The following is a 24,773-nucleotide window of genomic DNA, read 5'->3' on the forward strand; positions in this document are numbered from 1 at the left end:
CAAAACGCATAATGACGCCTCTGTAATGTGGTATCTGTAATGTCATTGAAGAGGGCTGAAGACAACATGGAGTTGCGCTGAGGTGCTACCCTAGCACAAACATGCATAGTCAGCATAAACATGCATAGTCAGCTTGGCAAATTATCTGCTAGCAAAAGGCATGAACCTTGTCCAATGAACCAATCATTGGCATTCATTGGATAACCAATGCTTTTTTAAGTAAGGATGTAGTTTTGTCAGGATTCTTGCATGTATACATATAAGTTATATCTGGTACTGCAGCTCAGAGTTATTCCCTCCAATGGAAGTGACTTGAAATACCAGATACTATCGGTGAACAGGAGTAACGCTGTTTCAGGAAGAAAGCAGCCATGGTTTTCAGGTCCTGGACATCCTTTTCAAACCTACATACAGCTCTTTAGTACACATGGATAGGATCAGGTCACTTTGCACAGTATGTACTTGATGCGTAGGGGCAGCATTGACCAGTATAATCCATATCCATCTATTCAGGAGTTTTCCCTTTTGCTTTTTTTCTTCCTGTGTAGTTCCATTAAGACTTGATATATGATCTAATAATACTGATAATTATCTGATCAATTCTTTTTTTTTTTTTAAAATGTAGATTGTGAGCCCCACATAGAGCTCACAATGTACATTTTTCCCTATCAGTATGTCTTTTTTGGAATATGGGATGGAAATCCATGCAAACACGGGGAGAACATACAAACTCCTTGCAGATGGTTTTTTGCCCTTGGCGGGATTTGAACACTAGGACCCAGCGCTGCAAGGCTGCAGTGCTAACCACTGAGCCACCGTGTGGCCCCGACATTATCTGATCAATTCTGTGCATGCACCTCCATAAATACAGCGGATTATTTTACTTAAAGCATAATTCTAGTTACATTTATGTAGAGTTCATCATTGGAAACAGAGTTTTTTTGTCAGGATTTTGAGGCTGAATTCGCCTCAAAATCCTGACCAAAAAGATGGCTCCCATTAAAAATCAATGGGCACTGTTCAGTTCTTTTTTCCAGGAGCGGTTTGTTCCGGCTCCCAGAAAAAACGGACATGCTCATTCTTCAGGCGGAGTCGCCTTGCGAATCCACCTGAAGACACACCCTCCTCCCGACTAGGTCCATTCTTTGAGCCTAGTTCGGAGCGGCATGCGTAACTGGATGCCGGTGCACTACACCAGCATCCAGTCGCGGCTACCCGTATTTTGGACCGGAACCTGATGCGGCCTCCGTGTGAACCCGGCCTTACTGTAAGAGGCTATGAGTAAGGAGCTGATCTAGAGGCTCCGAAACGCGTCAGCCGGACGCTGCTTGCTTTCCCTCCATGCTGGCCACACTGAGCGTTTTTTACATTTAAATTTGGATGCTTTCTTATTTTTGAATATGGATGAATAAAGGCTAAGTTTTATATAAACGAAGGAGATGCGTGCTGGATGTTTACTTTTACTGTAAGAGCGGTTTGGGGAAACCTGACCATATGGACATTGCAGGGTTTTGACTCAGGCCGGGCAGAAATGTAATACTGACTGATATACATTGTCTATGTTATAATATTACTTTGCACATAAGAAAATATTATATACTGCACACATGTGAATGGTTGTCTGAAATTGCATACGTTGGACTGTAGTGTATTGTTATTGATGGTTTATTGTACTATACAACCAGGCATCTTCCTTTGGCTGATTCTTCATCTCTTTTCTTCTCTCCTAGGATGGTGTGGGCATTGAGGAAAAGCTGTCCCTGAGGAGAGTGGCCGTGGTGGAAGATTTCTTTGATATTATTTATTCAATGCACGTGGAAACAGGGCCAAATGGAGAACAGATTAGGAAGCACGCTGGCCAAAAGAGGACCTACAAAGCTGTAAGTGGATGTCTAGCAATGTATATACTGTACAAGAGTCCTTATATGCTGTAGCCTCTTTCTTCAGTTTCGTGCAGGGCTGACTCTATACTGGGTATTCTAGGGTGGTCATACACATTAGTTGTATGATACTTATACTTTTGCGTTTGGGGAGAAAAGTCACTGTCAAAGGTGACTGGTATCAGCTTTCTCCTCTCTCTCAATTCCATACATGTACATGCCAGGCTGAGCTAAGGGCTCATTCACACGGGGCAAGAGGGGGTGGATTTTGACACGGAATCCACCACAAAATCTGCCCCCTCACAATAGAGGTCTGTTTAGACCGCTAGCATTCTTTTTTGTTGCCGCTTGTGGAAAAAAGAAGCGAGCTGCCCTTTCTTCAGGCAGATTCTGCGGCCGATTCAGCCTTGCGACATCACCCTCCGGACTAGACCCATTCATTTGGGCCTATTCCGGAGCAGAAAGCCGAAACGGAACGTGTTCACGCGGAACCCCATGTGAACTAGGCCTAAGTGTGCATGGGGGGAATGGGGGACATAGCTGTCACATGATTGATTGGTGGACAAATGGCCATCCTTAGACTCCATTTAAAATAGTGGTTTAATTCGCAAACACACAACTTTTCCTGAATACACGCCTCTACACACATTTAGCCCAAACTCATAACTACTGTACATAGTCCTACCCCTTACCACATACCAGGTTTGTGACTGAATAGCCATTGATATTGTGTATATATATATCTGTTTTGTGCATTTTGTAGTAATGGCCTTTGATAGATACTAGTTATTTAAATTGTAAAGATTTCTCAGGAAAGGTATCGCTACTCTCTGGAATTGAGCACAAGATGCACTTGAGTTTTCTACATGTACAATGTACATTCTGCAGAAAATTGATTTTTAGAACCTGATGGATTATGTCTAGGGACCGCGCAGCTTGTATTTAGCATATGAATGGATATGGAGTAAATATCTATCTCTATGTAAACATTCCTCCCATCAGAGGATGGAATAGATGGAAATAAAGGCATGCGCTACTCTGGTTCTAGTGTCTGGGATTTGTTTTTGGATTAATTTTTTTAGGCTAAGACCCCATGTAGCGACAGAGCAAAAAAACACTGCAAAAAAAGTTGTGGAAACATATCATTATTTTTCCGCAGTGTTTTACAAAAAGTCTGAAAATTTTTCCTTTCTCCCCTATCATACTGCAGGTGTAATTGACGGCTGCAATTTTCAAAAACATAGACGTTTGTGAAAATGTAGTTTTTCTGCTGCAAATTTTTTTTCTGTAATGTGTAAATGGGATTAGCCAGTGTCCCATCCTCTTTGCAGGTACTGTAAAACGCATCTTTTTTGCAAACTTGGGGTACCGGCCTTATAGTTATGAAGAATCTTTTTATTTAAAGAGAGCATATAAACCCAGTCCCACAGATAGGATCACCTGTATCAAATAGCTTTTTACCCTTGTTAATTGGAGCCTCCATTGCCAAGATATTGCTGTTTTTTATCAATATGCAGATGAGGTTTCTGTCCTTGTTCCAAACAGCTAATTTGTATATTTAAAAAAATTCTCGGATACAAAAGGAGAAAACCATGGTCTGTTATGTGCAGTGGGCAGAGTAGGTTACTGTACTTTTCACTTGAATGTGAGCTAAACTGCAGTAACTTGGTTCAGCCACTACATAGAGAAGAGAGCTGTCTGCTTCCTGCTCCATTCTCTGCTTATCAGTTACTTAGAACATCTGTTTCCTGGGGCTACTCAGTGTTGGACCACCATCAATCTGATAGTGATTACCTATTTGCCTATACTTAGAATAGATCATTAACTTTTTTTTTTAGCCAGGAAACCCTTGAAAGCTACAAATGTTGAAAAATATACAAAAAAAAACAAAACATTAAAATGGAAAATCCCCCAACATATTTATATACCATAGAGCATATGCACTTGTTCAAAGACGTCTCAGAGATGGCACTCAGATTGCATTTTGCATTTGTATACACTTCACAGTCATTTGATTCCTAGGCGTCATCTATTGAAACGCATTCTTTTCGTCAGCTGAAGACAATACATAGTAGTTTACCGATTTCTATTATTTGTACTATAATCTTCATGTAATTTAATTATCTATTGTTGCGAGATGATTCAGCATGACTGTATAATGAGTTTTCCCTTCAGTTTTCATGTGAGCTGATTTATACAGCTCAGATCTGACTATAATGCTTATGATGTGTCCTGCAGGAATATCAGGGTACACTTCTGCGTATGGGACGTCATATACATTCGGCATGACGGTTGTGCCAGCACATTATTCCCTATGCTGTAAAGCAGCACCTATTTAAATGCTTGCTATGTACAGGTGTTGCATTACAATAGCAGGCTGTCTGTCTGCCATATACCCCTGCTCCTGCAAAAATTCCCCAAGGAAATAATTACAGGTTTGGACATCTGCCAGTAACAACAACTAACAAACTGAAATTTAACCTGAACCGGGGGAGCTCCTGTGATACCAGTCTGTTACCTATTCTAATGTTATGTGGGCTGGTGAGCGAGAAAGTCGGCTTTAATAATTAGCACTTGTGAATCTGAAAATGATATTCCAGCATCAAGGGGGGTGTATTGTAGACGGGGGAGCAGATAGAAGAGAAAACTTTGCAAAAAATCTAACAAAAAATAAAATAGAAGCATTAATAAGCTTATCTTAGAATTGATGTGATTCTAATCGAGAAAGTCAGGGTCCCATAGGAAAATGTCAGTGGACTCCCATTTTGGTCCACATTGCCAAGAAAACTCTGTATTTAGCATTTTTCCCTTTTAATATACAAAGTGAATACAATTGTTTTCCATTTTTATAATATAATGTATTTTAATCCAGTTGAGGTTGACGGAGTACTTTACATATTCCAATCTAGTCATGTCTGTAGGATCTCTAGTGGTAAAGACATATAAGTAAACCATTCAAAGACAAATACGAGACCAGAAAGATTCGCCATTTTGTATTATTGGTTATGATAGCGGAGATTGATCTCACCATATCATATGTAGGGTAATGTCCCAACTTGTCCAAAGATGGATAAAGTGTCTTGAATTTCAACATGCCCAGTCCTTTGTTCTCAGAGAAGATGAGCTGCCACTTAGACCCTCTCCCAGTTGGGTACATTCATTTGTATGGCTGCCTGAGCTGAGTGTGCATATTACTGTATATAGCTGGGGGCCAGGAGGAATAGCAGTCAGCTTGATGAGTATACCGTATATTTGAAGTATATGGCCAGCTTTAAAAGGTTTATCAGTTTCATTTTTATACTATTACTGCTGGTAGCGGTCCCATTAACATAACAAACCAGCCCTCGACTCTCCCCGGAGATTTTCAAAAGCTGCACTGCAAGGGGCCACACGGTGGCTCAGTGGTTAGCACTGCAGCCTTGCAGCGCTGGAGTCCTGGTGTTCAAATCCCGCCAAGGACAAAAAAACCATCTGCAAGGAGTTTCTATGTTCTCCCCATGTTTGCATGGATTTCCATCCCATATTTCAAAGACATACTGATAGGGAAAAATGTACATTGTGAGCTCTATGTGGGGCTCACAATCTACACACAAAAAACAAAAAAAAACAAAAAACGCTGCACTGCACTATATAACCTGGCAGATGTTCCCTTAGTACCCCTTTTCAGAATGCAGTGCAAGCCTCTTTCTACTGCTACTGCTGCGATTCTCACATGACCAACTCTGCTCTACTCTATGGTCCTGCAGCTGGAGTAGAGCGAAGTCAGTGACATCACAGAGAGCTGAAACAGCAGCCGGGGAGGCAGAGGACTGAGCCATCTCTCTATCCTGCTGTAGAAAAATTCCCATCCCACATAACTCCTTTAAAAAATAAAAAAAAAACCTATCACTTTAGCAAATTTACAGATTGTACAGATTTAGCTATACAGTTTTACAAAGTTTCATAAAAATCAGGAAAACATCTTGTAGATGCTTTAATGCACAAGCTGATGATTTTGACAACTGGGGAATGTATGTAGAAGATGATAGTCATCTCATATATTATAATGAGTCATAAGTATGCTCTTATTGCTGTATACATAGTGATATACGGATTATATAATATACAGGACATCATCATATCCATTAACTAATAACTGATCTATATGACTGCCATCTAAAGAAACTTTTAGTGAGTTGAACTGTTATGTGACAAATACTGCAACTGTTTGCCAAAAAAATGCCTTCCATATAGTTAATCTATAGAGGAAGCAGAAATCCCATTATCAATCACAAGTGTCACTTCTGCCACAACATGCGATTCTGGAATCAGCGGCACAGTATTTATAACTGTACGATGATAATTGTATTGTGTTTGTATGCTATGAATCAGACAGCGGGGGGCTATAACAGTGGCCAGGGCCCAGACCTGCTAAATTCAATCAGTGAATTCAATTTCTGTGATAAAATTATGACCTTAGCAGGAGATAAAGTAGGCTCTGGGAGTGCAGTCTCTACATACTAGTAATGGCAGCGGCATGATCTCACTGGTTTCTTTACTACTTGGCTTGTTGCTGTATACATACGGTATAAGGTTATACACTTATGAATAGAGAGATATGGAGAGGAGGTTCAATGCTATAAGTGATAAGTTTATATATTGTGAGTCAAAAAGTACATATGCTACTTATACCCTGAATAGATTACTATTGATTCTACAATGGAAAAGGATTTGATAATAAAGCATATTCTACCACACAATGCCAGGCTGTTGCCTCTAAAGCCAACTAGATAATGTATGGAGAACTGCATAACCTATAGAAAAGAAAATATTATTTACCCCTATATAAAACTGCAACTATATCTTGAGTTTGTAGTCCAATTTTGGGACCAAATTACTGAGAAAAAAAAAAAAAACGAGAGCTGGAGAAAGTTGAGACAAAGAACTCATGAAGATGGGCTATCCAAACTTTATGACCAGATAAATTATCTGAATTATTTGTTCTGTGAACCAAACAACAAACACAAGGTCACTCCTTATAGTTAAAAATGAGAGTTCTCCCACCAAGTTCGGAAGCATTTACTTTACTGCCCTAACTGGTCATGAAACTCATGAAACAGGATCTGCTAGTGCCATAAAAGATGGCGAGCTTCAAGAATGGGCTAGAAATAGAAATCAATATATACTACTATATATATAACTATATAACTACTGATTTTTATGTAGTGTTGATCCACGGATTTGTTCCAGTACCACCAGAGGTCATGATGTGTATTTCCACCTTATGATGAATTGAGTCTCTTCCACTAACAAAGTACTCACATAGTTAGTACAGTTATATATATATGTCCATCAACTTAGCATGTAACTATGATCAGGCTTGAGTATGGCCCCATATTTTGAACACCATCTAGATTGAAAATGTGATGCACAGTTCCCCCTTGGGGTATGTTCACACTGAACAATTAGATACTGATTTTAAGGTGGTTTGTATTCAATGGGAGGCAGAGACCGAAGCAGCAAAAAATTAGCTTCTTGCTTGATCTTGCCATGGATCTTGAGACATGCAGCTGATTAGCCCCATTCATCTGGGGCTAATCTGCGAGTGAAAGCAGCGCTGGGAAGCCAAACCTCTGCTTTGGCTTTCTGCCACGGGAAGCTGTGAGCCGGAAAGTGGAGATGAATTTGAAGTAGAAGTCCGCCTCAAATTCTTCTTCTGTTTCTGCCACGTAGACAACCTCTTAGTGCTCTTGAATTTCCTTAGCTCCCCAAAAACTTTTCTTGCTTCTCATCTCTTATGTATAGTCCATCTCCAGAAAAAAAGTAAAGATCAATAAAAATGCCAGGGTCTGAATAGTTAATTTCGCTGTACTGTCGGCTAATTGCTGCTACTCTGATTACATATGTTGCCATAGTAACAGAAGAAGTCATAACTTATGACTACTTCCACCCCCCATTGTACATAGGGTCCAGTCAAGTGTATAGAGCAGTGGGGTAGACTTGTGGTGAGAATTATAGGCACATACAGTGCAGAACAGAGGAGACTGCACAAATCCTTTAATCCAGGCATACCATTGCAGCTGTGCCTGGGCCCAGGAGGTCAGGGGACCCTTTCACCTTAGCACTAGATTTCTATGGTCTATTAGATTGCAGATATAGGTGCCTATGCTAATGAACTTCATGGCTAAAAGATTGCTGGTGGATTGTTACTTTATGATGTTGCTTTATGCCGAAATATTAAAAACAAGGGGGCAATAACAGTTTTTGCACAGATGCTGGCCCTGCCCCACCTCTCCAAGACAGCTACTGTATTCAATCCCCCTCCACAGTTTTTCTTTTTGTTCTCTTTCCTCTCTGTCTTTGCTCTTTTCCCGGCTTTCTTCCTCCTTACTACTCTGACACTCTTCTCTAACAGTTTTCTTGGCCTGAAGTTATCGGTGCCATATGACAGACTGTTCTTGGTCTCAATTTTGTCCTTAATTTATTTCTAAACTAGAGACACATTACTGGAAGCAGACTATTAGCGAGGTGACTTCATGAAGCCGCCTTGTTCCGTGTACACTGTGTACACCAGTTATACAGCGGCAGGGCTATTTTTGTGATTCAATAGAAGTGTAGGAGAAGGTTAAACATTGACTGACAACACAAAATGTCACAGTGCATTGCCGTCCTCATCTCCATGCAGTTTTCTGATGGCTCAACAATACACCTACTGTGGATAGAGAGCTTGTAACAACACAGGAACAATAGGAATAAAGAGCCTAAAACATGACAGGTGTTGCGCGTCTCAAATTCTGCTCGCTCTTAAATTTCTGGTTCATTATGTGCCAGGTCTTCTTCAATACTCAGGTGCTCCTAATGGACACCAGACTTGTATGAGGCAACTGTGTAAGAGGCCATTGTTACATCAAAACTATTTACCAATAAAGAAACAACAGAATTTCTTTGAGCGTGTTTACTGAACTTGGTGTCTAACTGCATAGACATCCGCTGTCTCCTATATTAAAAAGTGTAATGCTGGTAACTTGTGGCCATTGTACCACTCCTCTCCCCCCCTTGCTGCCACCTTTGTCCTTTCGGTACTATTCCGTTATCGGGCCAGCAGCAGCGCAGTTCAGCAGCAGCTTTCGGGACAGCAGTTCAGCAGCGGGAATTACAATGACATCCGAGGACTGCTGGCCCGATGCTTGTGCCCAGTAACCAGTACATCGATGACCCCCCTCCCCCATCCTTCTCCTCCTGCCAGTGCTGCCCCCCAGCTCTCCTTACATCTTCCCCGTACCCTCTCCCCGCCACACGACTAGGCCTCACCTCAGCGCTAGTACCGAGACCGAAAGGAAAGACACCGGGGCTCAATCCAGGCCCTGACAAGAAACACGCCGACTATAGGAACGGTGAGCTACAGCGAGCCGGAGGGACAAACTTTCTGCAGCGTCCGGCGGCTATCTAGTAGCATTCATTGCTCAAGATTTACGGTGAGGCCTATTACAGGGAGAGGGTACGGGGCAGATGTAAGAAGAGCTGGGGGGCAGCACTGGAAGGAAGAGGAGGATGAGGGCATCGATCGATGTACTGCCTACTACACACAAGCACAGCCTCTATCATCGGGCCAGCATCGGCTTAGTCATGTGGCGGGGAGAGGGTACGGGGTAGATGTAAGGAGAGCTGGGGGGCAGCACTGGAAGGAGGAGGAGATGGAGGGGGGGTCATTGATGTACTGGCTACTGGGCACAAGCATCGGGCCAGCAGTCCTCGGATGTCATTGTAATTCCCGCTGCTGAACTGAACTGCTGTCCCGAAAGCTGGTGCTGAAATGCGCTGCTGCTGGCCCGATAACGGAATAGTACCGTCCTTTCTCCTTATTCTGTGTTGGGAGTACCTGCAGAGTATATGCTGGGTCGCCCATTGCCTTGGCACTCCATGTGACCACACAACTGTCCGACAGCATACCTCTATACACAATTTACAGTTTTAGCGTATGGAACCCTGCTGTTATTTGGTTATGGTATACCCCAAGGATATGCCATTACATACTGGAAAAACATTCTTCTATAAGTGACCATTATTTCAAGCTTTCTATACGATTTACAAAGCCATCCACAACCTGTCCCCTCCATATATCTCCGACCTAATCTCCTGCTACCTGCCCACACGTCAGATCCTCCAAAGACTACCTACTCCGCTCTACTCTTATCTGCTCCTCACATAACCGTCTCCAAGATTTCTCCCGTGCATCCCCCATACTCTGGAATTCCTTACCAAGACACATAAGACTGACCCCCACAATCACAGGCTTCAAGAAGGCCCTGAAGACTCACCTATTCAGGAAGGCCTACAACCTCCAATAACACTCATGTCACCACATCATCATCTGAACAGTCTCTCCCGTCACCTTCTGTCTCTATCCCTTTTCCCCCATAGATTATAAGCCCTCGCGAGCAGGGCCCTCTACCCCACTGTGCCAGTCGGTTATTAGTATTATATCTGTTAGTATATTTTCTGTACTGTATGTAATCACTCAAATGTAAAGCACCATGGAATTAATGGTGCTATATAAATAAACAATAAATAATAATTATTATAATAATATAATAAAAGATTTATTTATTGAAAACAAAATCAGTTGGACCAAAATGCAAATCTTGTTAATAATCGTGGCAGCAGTTGCAAAGTAGTTGTCATGGCGTGATGTTTATATAGTTGTCATGTTCCTTATTCTGTTGGGAATAGTCTTAGTATTTCTTAGAGTAATGTCAGAAGACATTTCTAAAGGCCCATTATAATACATTTAAAAGCCAAATCACCGGACATCCTAGGTCCTGCAGCTCTTCCAGTCAAGTCATTGGCAGCTGACTGCAGTGAAGGTGCCGGACTGCTATACAGTGGATGGAGTTTTCTGCTTCCAGCCCCATATTGTTTACAGGATGGGCACTGAAAGTGGTTACATACAGATGACAACTCCCAATTGATAATGGCCTATCCTAAGGACAGACCATAAAAAAATAAGCCATGACACTCCCTTCAAATCTTTATGACACTTAAATCTGATTTGCATAATAATTTGGAACGCGGAGTATACTAAGCCATGGTTGATAGAATTTTCAAGAAATTTTGAGACATTTAATTTCCCTATTAACACTGACTGAGATAATGTGTTCCGACAATGTGATTTGCATCTCCAAACACAGTGTCCCAACTGGAAGATTTTGCCATACGTAGTACCCCAGCATGAGGGTACCTTCATACACAGTACCCCAGTCACAGTATACTAACCCTGCAAAATATTGACCACTCCAGCAAAATAAGTTCTCATCCTTGCAGAATACTTTCTTGCTTTCCAGGAGTCTGTGAGATTTTAACCTTATAAATCTAAGGCAGGGGTGGACAATTAATTTTCCCATGGGGCCACATAAGAAATTGAAACTATTCTAGAGGGCCATGCGCTCCGCAGCAAATTTACCTCCACCCAGTTCTATGTTGACTCCGCCCATTCTCAATCATCTTTTCATGTGCCCCCACAAAGTATAATCCTCCTACAGTCACCCCTACATTATATGCCCCCACATTATACTGTTCCCTTCCAACTGCCCCACAGTATGAAGTCCCTCTCCTAGTGCTCCAGTTTAAACTGGTGGAAACTAGAGGGGGACATTAAACTCGGGCAGCTGGAAGCAATAATTAAACCGTAGGGGTAGCTGGAGGGTGACATTAAACTGGGGGCAACTAGAGGCAGACAGGTCCCCCTCCAGCTACCTGTACCCCCCTCCAGCTATCTGCATGGTTTAATGCCCCCTCCAGTTGTCCCCAGTTTAATGTCCCTCCAGTTTAAGTGCCCCTTCATCTACCCCCAGTTTCATGTCCCCCCCTCCATTTTTCTACCAGTTTCATATCCCCCTTCATCTGCCCCATTTCATGCCCCCCCTCCATCTCTCCCCCAGTATAACATTCCCCCTCCATATCTGCCCCAGTATAACATTCCCTCTCCATATCTTCCCCCAGTATAACATTCCCCTTCCATCTCTGCCCGAGTATAACATTCCCCCTAAGTATCTGCCTCTAGATTACTGAGACACAAACACACACAGACAGACAGACAGACACACACACACTCTCCACCCTGCATCTCACATCCCCCCCTCCCTCCCCTCTCATTACCTTAGGACACACACCACGTCTCCATCTTCTTGCACTGTCCTGACGGCACTAAGACACGCCCTGTAGACACGCCTCCCTAGACACGCCTCCCTAGTGAAGCTATGCGGGCCGGACTGAATCAGTCAGGGGATCGGATATGACCCACGGGCCGTACATTGCCCAGGTCTGATCTAAGGTAAATGGTCAAATTCAGAAAGTATACCCATGCTGCACCTTTACTGGAGAGTTTAGGGGACTGGTCAACGTGCAGAATAGTGACTAAGGCAAATGAAACTATGGATAGGATAGAATAGGTGCAGCTGTATTTATTACTACTTACTGAACACCCTTTACATTTTTAATGTGATGTATTAGATACATGTAGACACCTGCATATAGCTGCTGACAGAAAGCTTAGCACTGATTAAGGATGGCGTAACCATGTGTTTACTGTTCATATATACAGTATATAGTGCTGCCCTATAGTCACCCCTCACAGGTGAATACAGACTTCTAGATAAAGATCCATGCTCCATTCAGTGGCATCACATCTGTTTTTGTGAACTTTCTGCTATGAGAGGACTGCATGACAAAATTCACATCAAAATGCAGACACTGTCTTGTCTTTGTTAGGTCAAATGTATCAATCACTTTCGCTAGGATAAATTGTACTACTTTAGCATGATCTAACTGTAGTCCCCCCTTCAATGACCTACATGACATTTTTGTACCAATTTAACATTCTAATTATTCTCCTAACCTTAAAGTTCTCACAGATCAGACTTCCTGAACATTTCATTTTCTTGTTAGTGAGTGTTAAATGGCCACTCTATGAATATATTCAGACTGTACAATATGTAAGGCTGGGGTTACAGGGTGTGATTTTGTCTACCTTTTATAAGCGCAATGCCTAATACTTAAGGTGTATAAACTCGTCCCTTTGTACTTGAATTGAACTGAATTATGACCCTGGGCAACTCCATTTCCTTCTATGGAATAATAGTGTTTATAGGAAATGACTATTTTTTTGGTTCACATTTATTTCTTTTAAAATACAGCATATGCCAATTTTGTTGCAGATTCTCTTTATATATTCTAATAATCTGTCTTACACTTTCTAAACTCTCCCTTATACAGTCTGTCCTGAATGCAGCCGCCAGACTGTCAAACCGATACACAGATGCATCTACCTTGTGCCAGTCATCTCACTCCCGTCTCCAAGACTTCTCTGGAGCTGTAACAGTTCTCTGGAGTGCTCTACCCCTGATTATCAGATTAATACCTAACTACAACAGCTTTAAACATGTCCTAAAAACCAGGGGCGGACATATTACCTGTGAGGTTGGTTCAGCTGAACAGGGGCCCATGTGGAAGGGGGCCCAACAGAGCTGGAGAGTAGCAGCTCACAACTAGGAGGCCAGGCATGGCGGGGGCACAACAAAGGAGGACATTAACTGAAACTATTTGCCCTTTGGCAGGTGCTTAGTCCAGAGATAGCATGGGGCCTAACCAAAAAAAGGGCCAGGGGATAGTGTTATAGTAGTTTTACAATCCTTTCTGCCAAGATAGTGAGCATGTGAGTGTATTACATTACGTGAGTTGTGATGTATGTGTTGAGTGAGGTGTGGTTAATATTACCAATGAATGTGTCTAGTTTACATAATATGCACTTTAGTGTGTTTGTTGTATGCATGTAATATATGACTGATGTGTGCTATATGTATGTAATATGTGAGCAACGTATGCTGCATGTGTTATTATTACGTGGTTGAAGGCAGAGTTGACAGTACAGCAAGTCATATATTTACTGCTGTCCAAGGTCCTGAAATGGATTCTGTACAATGTTTCTCATATCAGCTGAGCTTTACAGTCTGCTATGTTACAGCACACAGGCTGTGTTATGTAGTTGCGTGGTTTGCCCATATTGTTCTCAGGTGGGTCATGAAATTACTTGACCTTACTGAGATAGAGCACCTGTTCCTTCCCATGAATAAGCTCTGTAAATGTACTTAGGAATATCATTGAAGTTCAGTAGGAAACATACATGAACCCTTTATCCATTGTATTTGAAGTTAAAAGCCTATAAATTATAATGGTATGTGTGACTGCTGTTCAATTGAATTGATAGGACTCTTCTGATGATTGATGGGTATCTCAGGGGTGGCCTAGTTATCAGGCACTTATTCTCTATCCTATGGATAGGGGATGTGTTTTTTGTGGCACAACTCCTTTATCCTAGGTTCACACCTGTGTTGGGGTTTCAGTTTTTTAAGTGGAATGGTGGCCAGAGTCACCGAATGTAGGTGTGACTATAGCCTTATATCTGTTCTTCTACATTTGAATGACTTTGCCAAAGATTAAATTATATTGCAGAAATTAATGCTTTATGGATAGCAGTATTGGGAATTATTTGGGTCGCCAACAAGTTTTGCATTTATAAATTCAAATTTGCTTATATAGCACCAGTACAGGTATTGTGATCTATCATAGCAGTCACTGTCTCCAGTGGGGTTTCTACAATCCCCCATCTTGGATTAACACACTAGGGTCAATTTATAGAAGGAAGGTTAGCCTGCTAGGCTTTTTGGAGTATATGTGTGTGAAAACCAGGGGCAATAGCTCAGACAATCACATACAAACCCATGCAGATGTTGTCCTTAGTCAGTTTTGCATCCAAGACCCAAGCAATTCAAGACAATAGCACTAACCATTTAATCATTTTTTTGCCTACATATATTATATTCCTAGTTTTATATGCAACCATGTATATGTAAAAAGAGTGCTACAGATTTACTAATCCTGCCTAAATTGTAAACAATACACACTTAGAAACATAAAAGATCGTAGAAAAAATACAATATGGTCCATCTGGTCCACCCTCTATATTATTACCATCTTATAAATTTATATACAGATGTAGCATTTACCAAATAAACATTTGTTGCATTAACCAATATTGTTTAGCAGTTGCCACTATAGAAACTTTGGGTAACATGGTCACTTTCAATTTTGACCAAATCTTGGCCATAGTACACAGTTTGCATAAGTTCATTAGTTCATTCCACAGCTGCTAAATCTGTATATATAGATAGATTTATAGATATACAAGTAAAGTATTTCAAACAGAAGTAATATATCTATATCCATTTCAACCAAGAAGAAATATGAAATTCCTCCCGTCTTGTTGTTCTGGAAGTTTAATATTCATGTGTACATTTATCTGGAGTATTTTGCTCTCTCTCTTCCTCCAAGATCACTGTAACATCAGCTAAAAAGGCAGAACAGCCCCTGCCCTGTCATTACTGGCAGCTTAGGTTTCAGTTCTGTGATTTCAAAGCTTTAAATATTCAAGGCAATCATTTGTTAGGTGCAGAGTGAATAGTATTACCATAATTTCTCATTTGTTGTCACATACACAATTGCAAATGCTGATATCAGGGACAGTGGAGCCTTATATCAGTCTGAAATTAAACAAATTGACTATCAACATTCATTTGCACTTACAAAGATACATTACTTTTATCACAGCTTGAACCCACTTTCCAAAAAACCTGAAGTGGAAAAAAAAAGGCTAGAAAAAACAGCATTCAATTTGCTCCATATAATACCTTACTGCTTGTAATTGTATCTGGTTTGTATTATTTAACACAGACATAATTAGTCAGTACTTAATAAATTACATTAGGATTAGACAATAGCTGTCAATAAACTGTGAACCCCAACACTGAAAGGGGGCAGAACTTAATGTGACTTCCACTTAGACAGGGTTAGGCTGGCACATTGAAGTACTAGATAGAAGATGTCGCCACTGACACGATATTGGGCTCGTAATGCAATGGGTCCCTAATGGTCTATCACATTCGGAGCCAATTACTTGCCACTGGGGTCTATTTCTTATGAGGTGATTCTCATTATAGACAATATGTCCTATGTGTATAATAACAACAACAAAGATTACAGTAAATGACAAGCAGATGTTCTGTATCGATGGAGGGTCGTCTTAAAGTCATTTACTCTGCTCGGTGTAAGGAAAGGAAGATGCTGTTGTCAAATCTATCACTATATATAAAATACTTAGTATGTAACAAAGTCGTCAAATAATGTGAGGTCAATTGGATATACAGGACTCTGCTTCATGGAACTTGTTTGAGTTGTAAATACTCCAAGAGACTAGTTTGAGACATGTATATTACTTAAAGGGGGCTTCTAGACTGGGATCGGTCATCTCCCCCCTGCCCGGAAAATCCTTAGAGGTTTAATGTTGTTGTCCCTGTCTAAAACATAAATTTTTTTTTTTTTTTTCCCCAAAACACACTGACCAGACCAACTGGGAAAGGTAAATAATATGTTATTAAATGAAGTGGATTTTTGTCCTCTTCCGCGCATGTAGCCAAACTAAACAATGTTCTCAACCATTCACAACCTCCTGCAATTCATTGCATCCTGTAATAATCCTTTAATCTGCGGATATAGGAGAGTATTCTAGGCATGTTCTGTGATCTGTGCAGGGGTCATTGTACTGGATGAACTTTGTCACCTATTTTCAATGTTGATTCCTGTGCTTTCTGTATGTAGACGATACGGAACTATATTATTATTATTATTATTATTATTATTATTATTATTATTATTATTATTATATTACCATTATTAGGGTTACTGGCCGCCAGAGTGAGAGCTGTAGGATTTCATATATATATATATATATATATATATATATATATATATATATATATATATATATATATTGGACATGGAAATAAATAAAAAATCCCTCCAATTTCTCAAAAAATATGTTTAGAATAACAAATATATTTGTGTTGACATATTTCAATTAAAGGTGAATTATATAAATAAATCTGTAGTTTTCTATAGAATAGAGCGGAGCAGAGGTGTAAATTAAATTAAGTTCCATGTGCCATTTATAATACTTTTGTCCACTTACGTGGCAGAGGGGCCTTTAGGTCCCCCCGTCACCAGGGCCTGTGTGTGACTGCTGCTGCACCCCCTATAGTTCTTGACTACAGGAACTCTTCTACATTGTTATATCCCATTGGAAAGCAAGTTTCTGTAGCAGTAAAATTGCTTGGGTTTTGTGTGTATAACAGTAACAATATTTTCATTTCAGTAGGTAAGAACTCGTGTTCATAGACCTTCATATTATATTGAATACATTGCTGTAGGATGATATTTTCAAGGTTTAAAACGCCTTTGTTGCATAACAATATTGAACAAAATTCAGCTAGATTGTATAAAAGTCACTTGTTCTCTTTAGGTTTTGTGTCATCTGATGGTTTGGATCCATGTATTGGATAATATACAGAATCTTTAATAAATTGGATGACCAAATTCGTAAGATTTCAGGAGTGCGCACATTCCTGCACCGTGAAGAAAGTTAATAACAGACACTATGTTATACAGTACAGACCAAAAGTTTGGACACACCTTCTCATTCAAAGAATTTTGTAGATTCACACTGAAGGCATCAAAACTATGAATTAACACATGTGGAATTAAATACTTAACAAAAAAGTGTGAAACAACTGAAAATCTGTCTTATATTCTAGGTTCTTCAAAGTAGCCACTTTTTGCTTTGATTCCTGCTTTGCACACATGATGAGCTTCAAGAGGTATTCACCTGAAATGGTTTTCACTTCACAGGTGTGCCCTGTCAGGTTTAATAAGTGGGATTTCATTCCTTATAAATGGGGTTGGGACCATCAGTTGTGTTGTGCAGAAGTCAGGTGGATACAGATCTGATAGTCCTACTGAATAGACTGTTAGAATTTGTATTATGGCAAGAAAAAAGCAGCTAAGAAAAATTAGTGGCCATCATTATTTTATGAAATGAAGGTCAGTCAGTCTGAAAAATTGGGAAAACTTTGAAAGTGTCCCCAAGTGCAGTTGCAAAAACCATCAAGCGCTATAAAGAAACTGGCTCACATGAGGACTGCCCTAGTAAAGGAAGACCAAGAGTCACCTCTGCTGCAGAGGATAAGTTCACCCGAGTCACCAGCCTCAGAAATCGTAGGTTAACAGCAGCTCAGATTAGAGACCAGGTCAATGCCACAGAGAGTTCTAGCAGCAGACACATCTCTACAACTGTTAAGAGGAGACTTTGTGCAGCAGGCCTTCATGGTAAACTAGCTGCTAGAAAACCACTGCTAAGGACAGGCAACAAGCAGAAGAGACTTGTTTGGGCTAAGGAACACAAGGAATGTACATTAGACCAGTGGAAATCTGTGCTTTGGTCTGATGAGTCCAAATTTGAGATCTTTGGTTCCAACCACCGTGTGCGACACAGAAAAGGTGAACGGATGGACTGTACATGTCTGGTTCCCACCGTAAAGCATGGAGGAGGAGGTGTGATGGTGTGGGGTTGATTTGCTGGTGAAACTGTTGAGGATTTATTCAAAATTGAAGGCATACTGTACCAGTATGGCTACCACAGCATCTTGTAGCGGCATGCTATTCCATCCGGTTTACGTTTAGTTGGACCATCATTTATTATTCAACAAGACAATGACCCCAAACACACCTCCAGGCTGTGTAATGGCTATTTGACCAAGAAGGAGAGTGATGGGGTGCTATGTCAGATGACCTGGCCTCCACAGTCACCAGACCTGAACCCAATCAAGATGGTTTGGGGGTGAGCTAGACCTCAGAGTGAAGGCAAAAGGGCCAACAAGTGCTAAGCATCTCTGGGCAACTCCTTCAAGACTCTTGAAAGACCATATCCGGTGACTACCTCTTGAAGCTCATCAAGAGTGTGCAAAGCAGTAATCAAAGCAAAAGGTGGCTACTTTGAAGAACCTAGAATATAAGACATTTTCAGTTGTTTTACACTTTTTTGTTAAGTATATAATTCCACATGTGATTATTCATAGTTTTGATGCCTTCAGTATGAATCTACAATTTTCATAGCCATGAAAATATAGAAAACTCTTTGAATGAGAAGGTGTGTCCGAACTTTTGGTCTGTACTGTATATACAAAATTCAGACATGTGAATAAGGCCTTAGTCAACATCATACATGTTTGGAGAGTTGTAAAGTAGATGTGTTACTTGTAGGAAATGTTAGATCTGATAATATTTTTCCCTGAAGATAAGTGATAGTTTTGGAATCTGCCAGTGTCTAATCCCAGGTGAGTGAAGGGGCAGCATTGCTACCCAGAAGGTTTAGGATGTCACTGCCTAAGGTCACTGCCATTGCAGAAGTGACTATACTTGGTGTACTTGTGTGGTTAGTGTAGTCTCTTGTGTACTCGGCTGTATGGTCGGGGTATTACACACTCCTTATCGTGCGCGCTTTTATTGTTCATTCTTCAGTCTTGGCTTGACAGCTGATTTGACTTCCGCTCATCATGTTTTCATTAGGAGTTTTACTACTTTCATGTTAAGACACATGCTACAGACTTGATCAATTTTGTGTCCCCGGAGATACCTAACGTTTTGCTTTCCTAATCTCAGTAATGTGTATTCATTACTCTCCCGTATGATCTATTAAGCCAGTAACTTCTTTTCTACACTCTGCTATTCTTACAAGGTTTTTTTTCCTGTGTGGTCACACAATTTAGAATTATTTGTGGAGATAAAACCCTTTTTTGTGATTTTTTTTTTAACTTTTTCCAGCTTTGGTGGTAAATGAGTTTATAAAAGCAATCTGTATATATTGTATATTATTTATATCAGTCTGTTATATCACTTAGCCTGGAAAACTGGAATTGAATCACAAACTGTAGATGGTCACTTGTGGACCTCAAGTGGCTTGTTGGACCATGTAAGGCTCATGGGCCTCTTTTCTGTGTTTCCATATGCTATTCCAGCGTCTTAGACTCATTCATTCCTGGATTTTCAGAACTTCCTTGTAATAGACACACATACAGGGACTGCCTGGCAGAGTACAATCTCTAGTGCTGACTTTTGAGTGCAGATATTAACACAGAACAAAAAAGTTGCATGTGGCTGTTCATATGTGCAGTTTTGTCCATCCTTACCTTTCCGATTGACTCAGCATTGTTGTGCCCGCTGGTAATGCTTGCTGATGGCCTGCTCTACCCCCTGCACTGTTCTTCTTGGTTATGGGCACCGTGTTTCAGTCCCTGCCTTACTATATGCTGGCCCTTTACAAGCCTGTAAACCTTGCTGTATGCTCACAGCCAATCTCCTGCACCAGTGGGATATTTAGGGTAGCTTCCCCCACAGCAATCTACCTGAGATAAGATTCCTAGCTTGCTAGTATGCTGCAAAGATATCTCTTTGTACTCTGGCTGTTTTCCTGGTACCCGAACTTGGATCTGTTCATGGTACCTGGTAAAGTGCCACCTACCCTGATCTGTACTTGGATTATCGTATTGACTGTGAGCTGCCTGTCCTGAGCACCAACTGGATTACCATGATGAGTGTATTCTGCCAGACCCTACCCTCGACAACTCTTTCACCTGATCCCTTGATGCTATGCCCTGCTGTCTCTCCATACACCCAGATCAATTGTCACCTACACCAGGACTTCTCTGTGAGCTAGTGACCTGGTGGTTTTCTGTAGTGAAGCCCAGATCTCTGTTCAGGGTTGAAAGGGTGAATACCAGGGGATCTCGTAGACAACACCCTCAGGACTAGCCCAATGCCAAATCAGTTAGGTGATATGGTGGGTTCACACTTGATTCATGTTAAAAACATGTAAGATGAGATGATCATCTTTATAAGGAGACATGATTTAGTGATAATTTATCACAAGATGTCTGTCCTGTATGTGTGGCCACCCAGTGGGTTTTGGTAGCATGTGGTCATGTTGCATTGAACTGTATTCAAGAAAAAATGTAAGTACTAAGCTAAATGAGAACACCACACATCAATTAAACATGTGGCTAAGAATTGTCCCTGATATATGACTAGAGCGTTAATATGGACACATCTGTAAATCCCAGTTATAGTAGTAGCATAAGATCATGTGACAGCTAAATAATCATATTATCTGGCAATATTACACTGGCACTGTAGTTGACACTTCTATAGGTTACTTTGACACTGTTCTGTAGATTTTTTTGGTTTTCATGTAGCATGGCACCTTTACTAACATGACCATATTTTATTTTATGGACACTATTTTTAAGAGTTTCTCAGACCCCCAAGCATTAAAAAACGACTGTGGATTTGACAAGGCCATACAGTACTAAATCAGGGATATCCCACTGAACATATCTGTTCTGGATTTCTACCTTTGTAAAGTATGCTAAAACAATGTTAACAAATATGTGACCCTTGATCCAGACATACTAAGGAATCTTCTGTGACTTGATGGATTGGCACGTATTACAGCTCTGTACATAGAACACATTAACACATTTGTTAAACTAGTTTAAGTTAACAAAGTTTGTGAAAATATGGAAAACACTGTAAAATACTTTGGGTGAACTGAACATGAGTGGGTCAAGGTAAGAGACATTGCTGCACTAATGTAGATTACACAAAAGCCTTGTGGTATGCCGGGCTACGAGATTGGCACGCCACCATAATCTAATGTACTGACATCCAGAATGTTCACAAAAATCACTTTGTATTTCATTCTGACAACAGCTTGTTTAGTTTTGTTCTCATTCAAGGTTAAGAGCAGCAGATGAAGTCAAAGCTTTTTTCTGAACACTTATTTTGTGGTTCCATTTAAAGGTATATACATATTTTAATGGAACTGAATAATCATAGACAATGCCTTTCAGGTTTCAGCCATTGAGTAAATCAGCCGATCACCGCGACTCCTGCTTCTGCCGCCTGCTGGCAAACAGCTAATTTGCCTGGAAAAAGTAGCAACCAACCAGTTATTTGCCCTCTGATAAATGTAATATATCATGGCAGACCAACAAAGACAATGATGGTTCAAGCCCCCATGTTCTTGTTCACACGGGGTCTGGAGCAGTAGACAGCCCATCTTTAATATCATTTGTCCTAACCTAATAGAACATATGGTCATAGTATGTCTTTCTATGACAGCCCCTTAACAAAACCTCACAAGTGTCCCTCCTTTGATCCAAGTCTTTCTGCCCTTCTTTGTTCCTCAAATGTCTTTCTTTTTGATATCGGAAATAGATATACATTGATAAAATTAACTATATTGTTCCAGAAACAATTTGGCCCCTCACTGTATATTAGATACCAGCTTATATATCATAATTTGACCTTAAAATGTTTATATTCAGATACAGAGGCATCATTTATAGCGCCTGCGCCACAATGCAACATCTGTAATGGGGTCACTACCTATATTTTGACATTTAGAATAGCAGTATATCTTATGTGGCAAAGGGATATACTGCCGCGCTTTTTGGAGCTTCTTTTTTTGAAGCGGTTTATACAAAAAACAGCTTCAAAAAAAACGCCAAGCGGCTTTTCGCTCCCGTAAATTGAATGGGCCACAAAAAACGCGCGGAAAGAAATGCACGGTTTTTGCATCCCATTCACTTCTATTGCTTTCTTCAGGCGGAAAACGCCTGAAGAAAGGTCATGTCGCTTCTTTTTTTCTGCTAGCAGCGAAAAACTGCTAGCAGAACAAAAAAGCTAGCAGTCTACATAGAGCACTATTGTAATGAGGCGGATTTTGAGGCGAAATCCTCTGTCAAAATTTCTCTTTAGTTTATTCGCTTAATTTTCTTAACTGACAAAAACTATTAAAACTTCTATTTCTTAAAACCTCCTTACTGTGCAGTATATTTTTCAAACCTGCCTAAAACTTTTGCCTAGTACTGTACATGTAGAGAATGCTTCCAAACAACTATGTTAGTATTAGAGATGAGCGAACACTGTTCGATCAAATACATATTCGATCGAATATCAGGCCGTTAGGGGTATTCGATTGGAATCAAATACCACGAGGCAAAAGCAGTAAAAATTCGTATCCCCTCCCACCTTCCCTGGCACTTTTTTTGCACCGATAACTGTGCAGGGGAGGTGGGACAGGAACTACGACAATGGAGGCATCAAAAAAAAAAAAAAAAAACGGAAAAAGTAATTGGCTGGCTAAATCAGGTGACCTCCAATTTATATGAATGGTGGATTTAACATTCGATTAATTTTAGATTGTGAACTATGTGACTGTGAGACAGGGATAGATGTACTGGCAGGGTTAGCTAGGGATTACCTTTATTTAGGTGGGAATGTCGCTCATCCAGCTCTTTGGGGCTCTATCTGGTCGGGATCCCTGTCAACTTGCGATATGCACGAGCTGACTTTTTCCCATAGGAATGCATTGACCAGCATTGATTGGCCAAATGCCATATAGAGTACAGCATTCGGCCAATTAACGCTGGTTCTGCCGGAGGAGTCTAAGATCTGTCCACATCAGTTTCCATTGTGGTCTGATCTCAGATGTAGCAGTGTTGACAATGACAAAGCTCTACTACACGGAGAAGCAGCAGAGCTGAGTGTGCAACAGGGTTCAGCGCACACTCAGCACTGCTACATCTGAGATGTAGCAGTGCTGAGTGTGCATTGAACCCTGCTGCACAATCAGCTCGGCTGCATCTCCGGAGTAGGTGAGCACACGGCCAGCTCTGCTTCATCTCCGATGTAGCAGTACTGGCCATGCGCTGAGCTCGACTGCATCTTCGGAGTAACCAAGCTGAGCACATGGCCAGCACTGCTACATCTCGGCATAGGAATGCATTGACCAGCGTTGATTGGCCGAATGCCAAGCAGAGTATAGCATTCGGCCAATCAACGCTGGTTCTGCCGGTGGAGGCGGAGTCTAAGATCGGTCCACAGCAGTCTCCATTCTGGTCCGATATTAGACTCTGCCTCCTCACAGACGAGTCTCCGACAGAACCAGCGTTGATTGGCCAGATGCTGTACCCTGTATGGCATTCGGCCAATCAACGCTTGTCAATGCATTCCTATGGGAAAAAATCAGCTCCTGCATATCGCAAACTGACAGGGATCCCGACGTAATACAGTGACTTGGGCATGTTAGATGTCCCCAGACATGCTTCCCCTGCTGTCCCAGTTGCATTCCAGCGTGTTGGCATCATTTCCTGGGGTGTCATAGTGGACTTGGTGACTCTCCTGAGTCGAATGGTGGGATCCCCTGAAACGAAGCATTTTTCCCCATAGACTATAATGGGGTTCGATATTCGTTCGAATAGTTGAATATTGAGCGGCTATTCGAAACGAATATCGAATATTTTACTGTTCGCTCATCTCTAGTAAGTATATTTAATATCTTAATAGAACCTCTATCACACGGTAGTATTTTGTGCACTATTTTGCATGATATTTATAAGCCAAACTCAGGATTGAATAAGAAAACAAAGAGATTTGCACATCTTACTGCTTTGGACCTATTTTTGGCTTATAAACAGTAATGCAAAATAATGACCAAAATACATAAGTGTGAAAACAGCTAAGCTGTTATTTTCACCTTTACCAATGTCGCTCAACCACTAGTCCTAATTAAAGCATTCAGGAAAGCAGCGGTATAGAGTAAATCTCAAGGGTCGAAGTCGGGCAAACAAATCACCTTGTGTTAACCAGATTCATAGTTTCACTTGTTTACTTCAGACATATGTATTAGATGTTCTAAAGGCTGGGTTCCTGGCAAATTTAGCTTCAGGGCCCAGTAAATTAAGGGGACTGGCGTGAGCCACTACCGCTGCAGTTTTTTTTTTTTGATAGTCTGTTATCTGCTGGAGTAACCCCAGCAGGTAACGTGCCCTATTTACTTACCGATCCTAGCTCCTGGTCATGGCTGCCGGCGCTTCTTCTGTAGAGGGTTTAAGCAGGAGCCGGGATCAG

At 41.0% G+C, this 24,773-nt stretch overlaps 1 protein-coding gene across 5 annotated transcripts in view; it reads left to right on the forward strand.

The window, feature by feature from the left end:
- The window catches only part of NOL4 (nucleolar protein 4), a 214,182-nt gene that overhangs the window by 100,344 nt on the left and 89,065 nt on the right, over positions 1 to 24,773 (forward strand). For all 5 annotated transcript variants that reach the window (XM_075270539.1, XM_075270536.1, XM_075270537.1 and 2 more), the window contains exon 2: positions 1,731 to 1,880. In XM_075270539.1, coding sequence (XP_075126640.1) covers positions 1,731 to 1,880 — 150 coding nt within the window. The remainder of the gene's footprint in view (positions 1 to 1,730; positions 1,881 to 24,773) is intronic.

This window comes from Leptodactylus fuscus, chromosome 4, assembly GCF_031893055.1.
Source record: "Leptodactylus fuscus isolate aLepFus1 chromosome 4, aLepFus1.hap2, whole genome shotgun sequence".
Classification (NCBI taxonomy): domain Eukaryota; kingdom Metazoa; phylum Chordata; class Amphibia; order Anura; family Leptodactylidae; genus Leptodactylus; species Leptodactylus fuscus.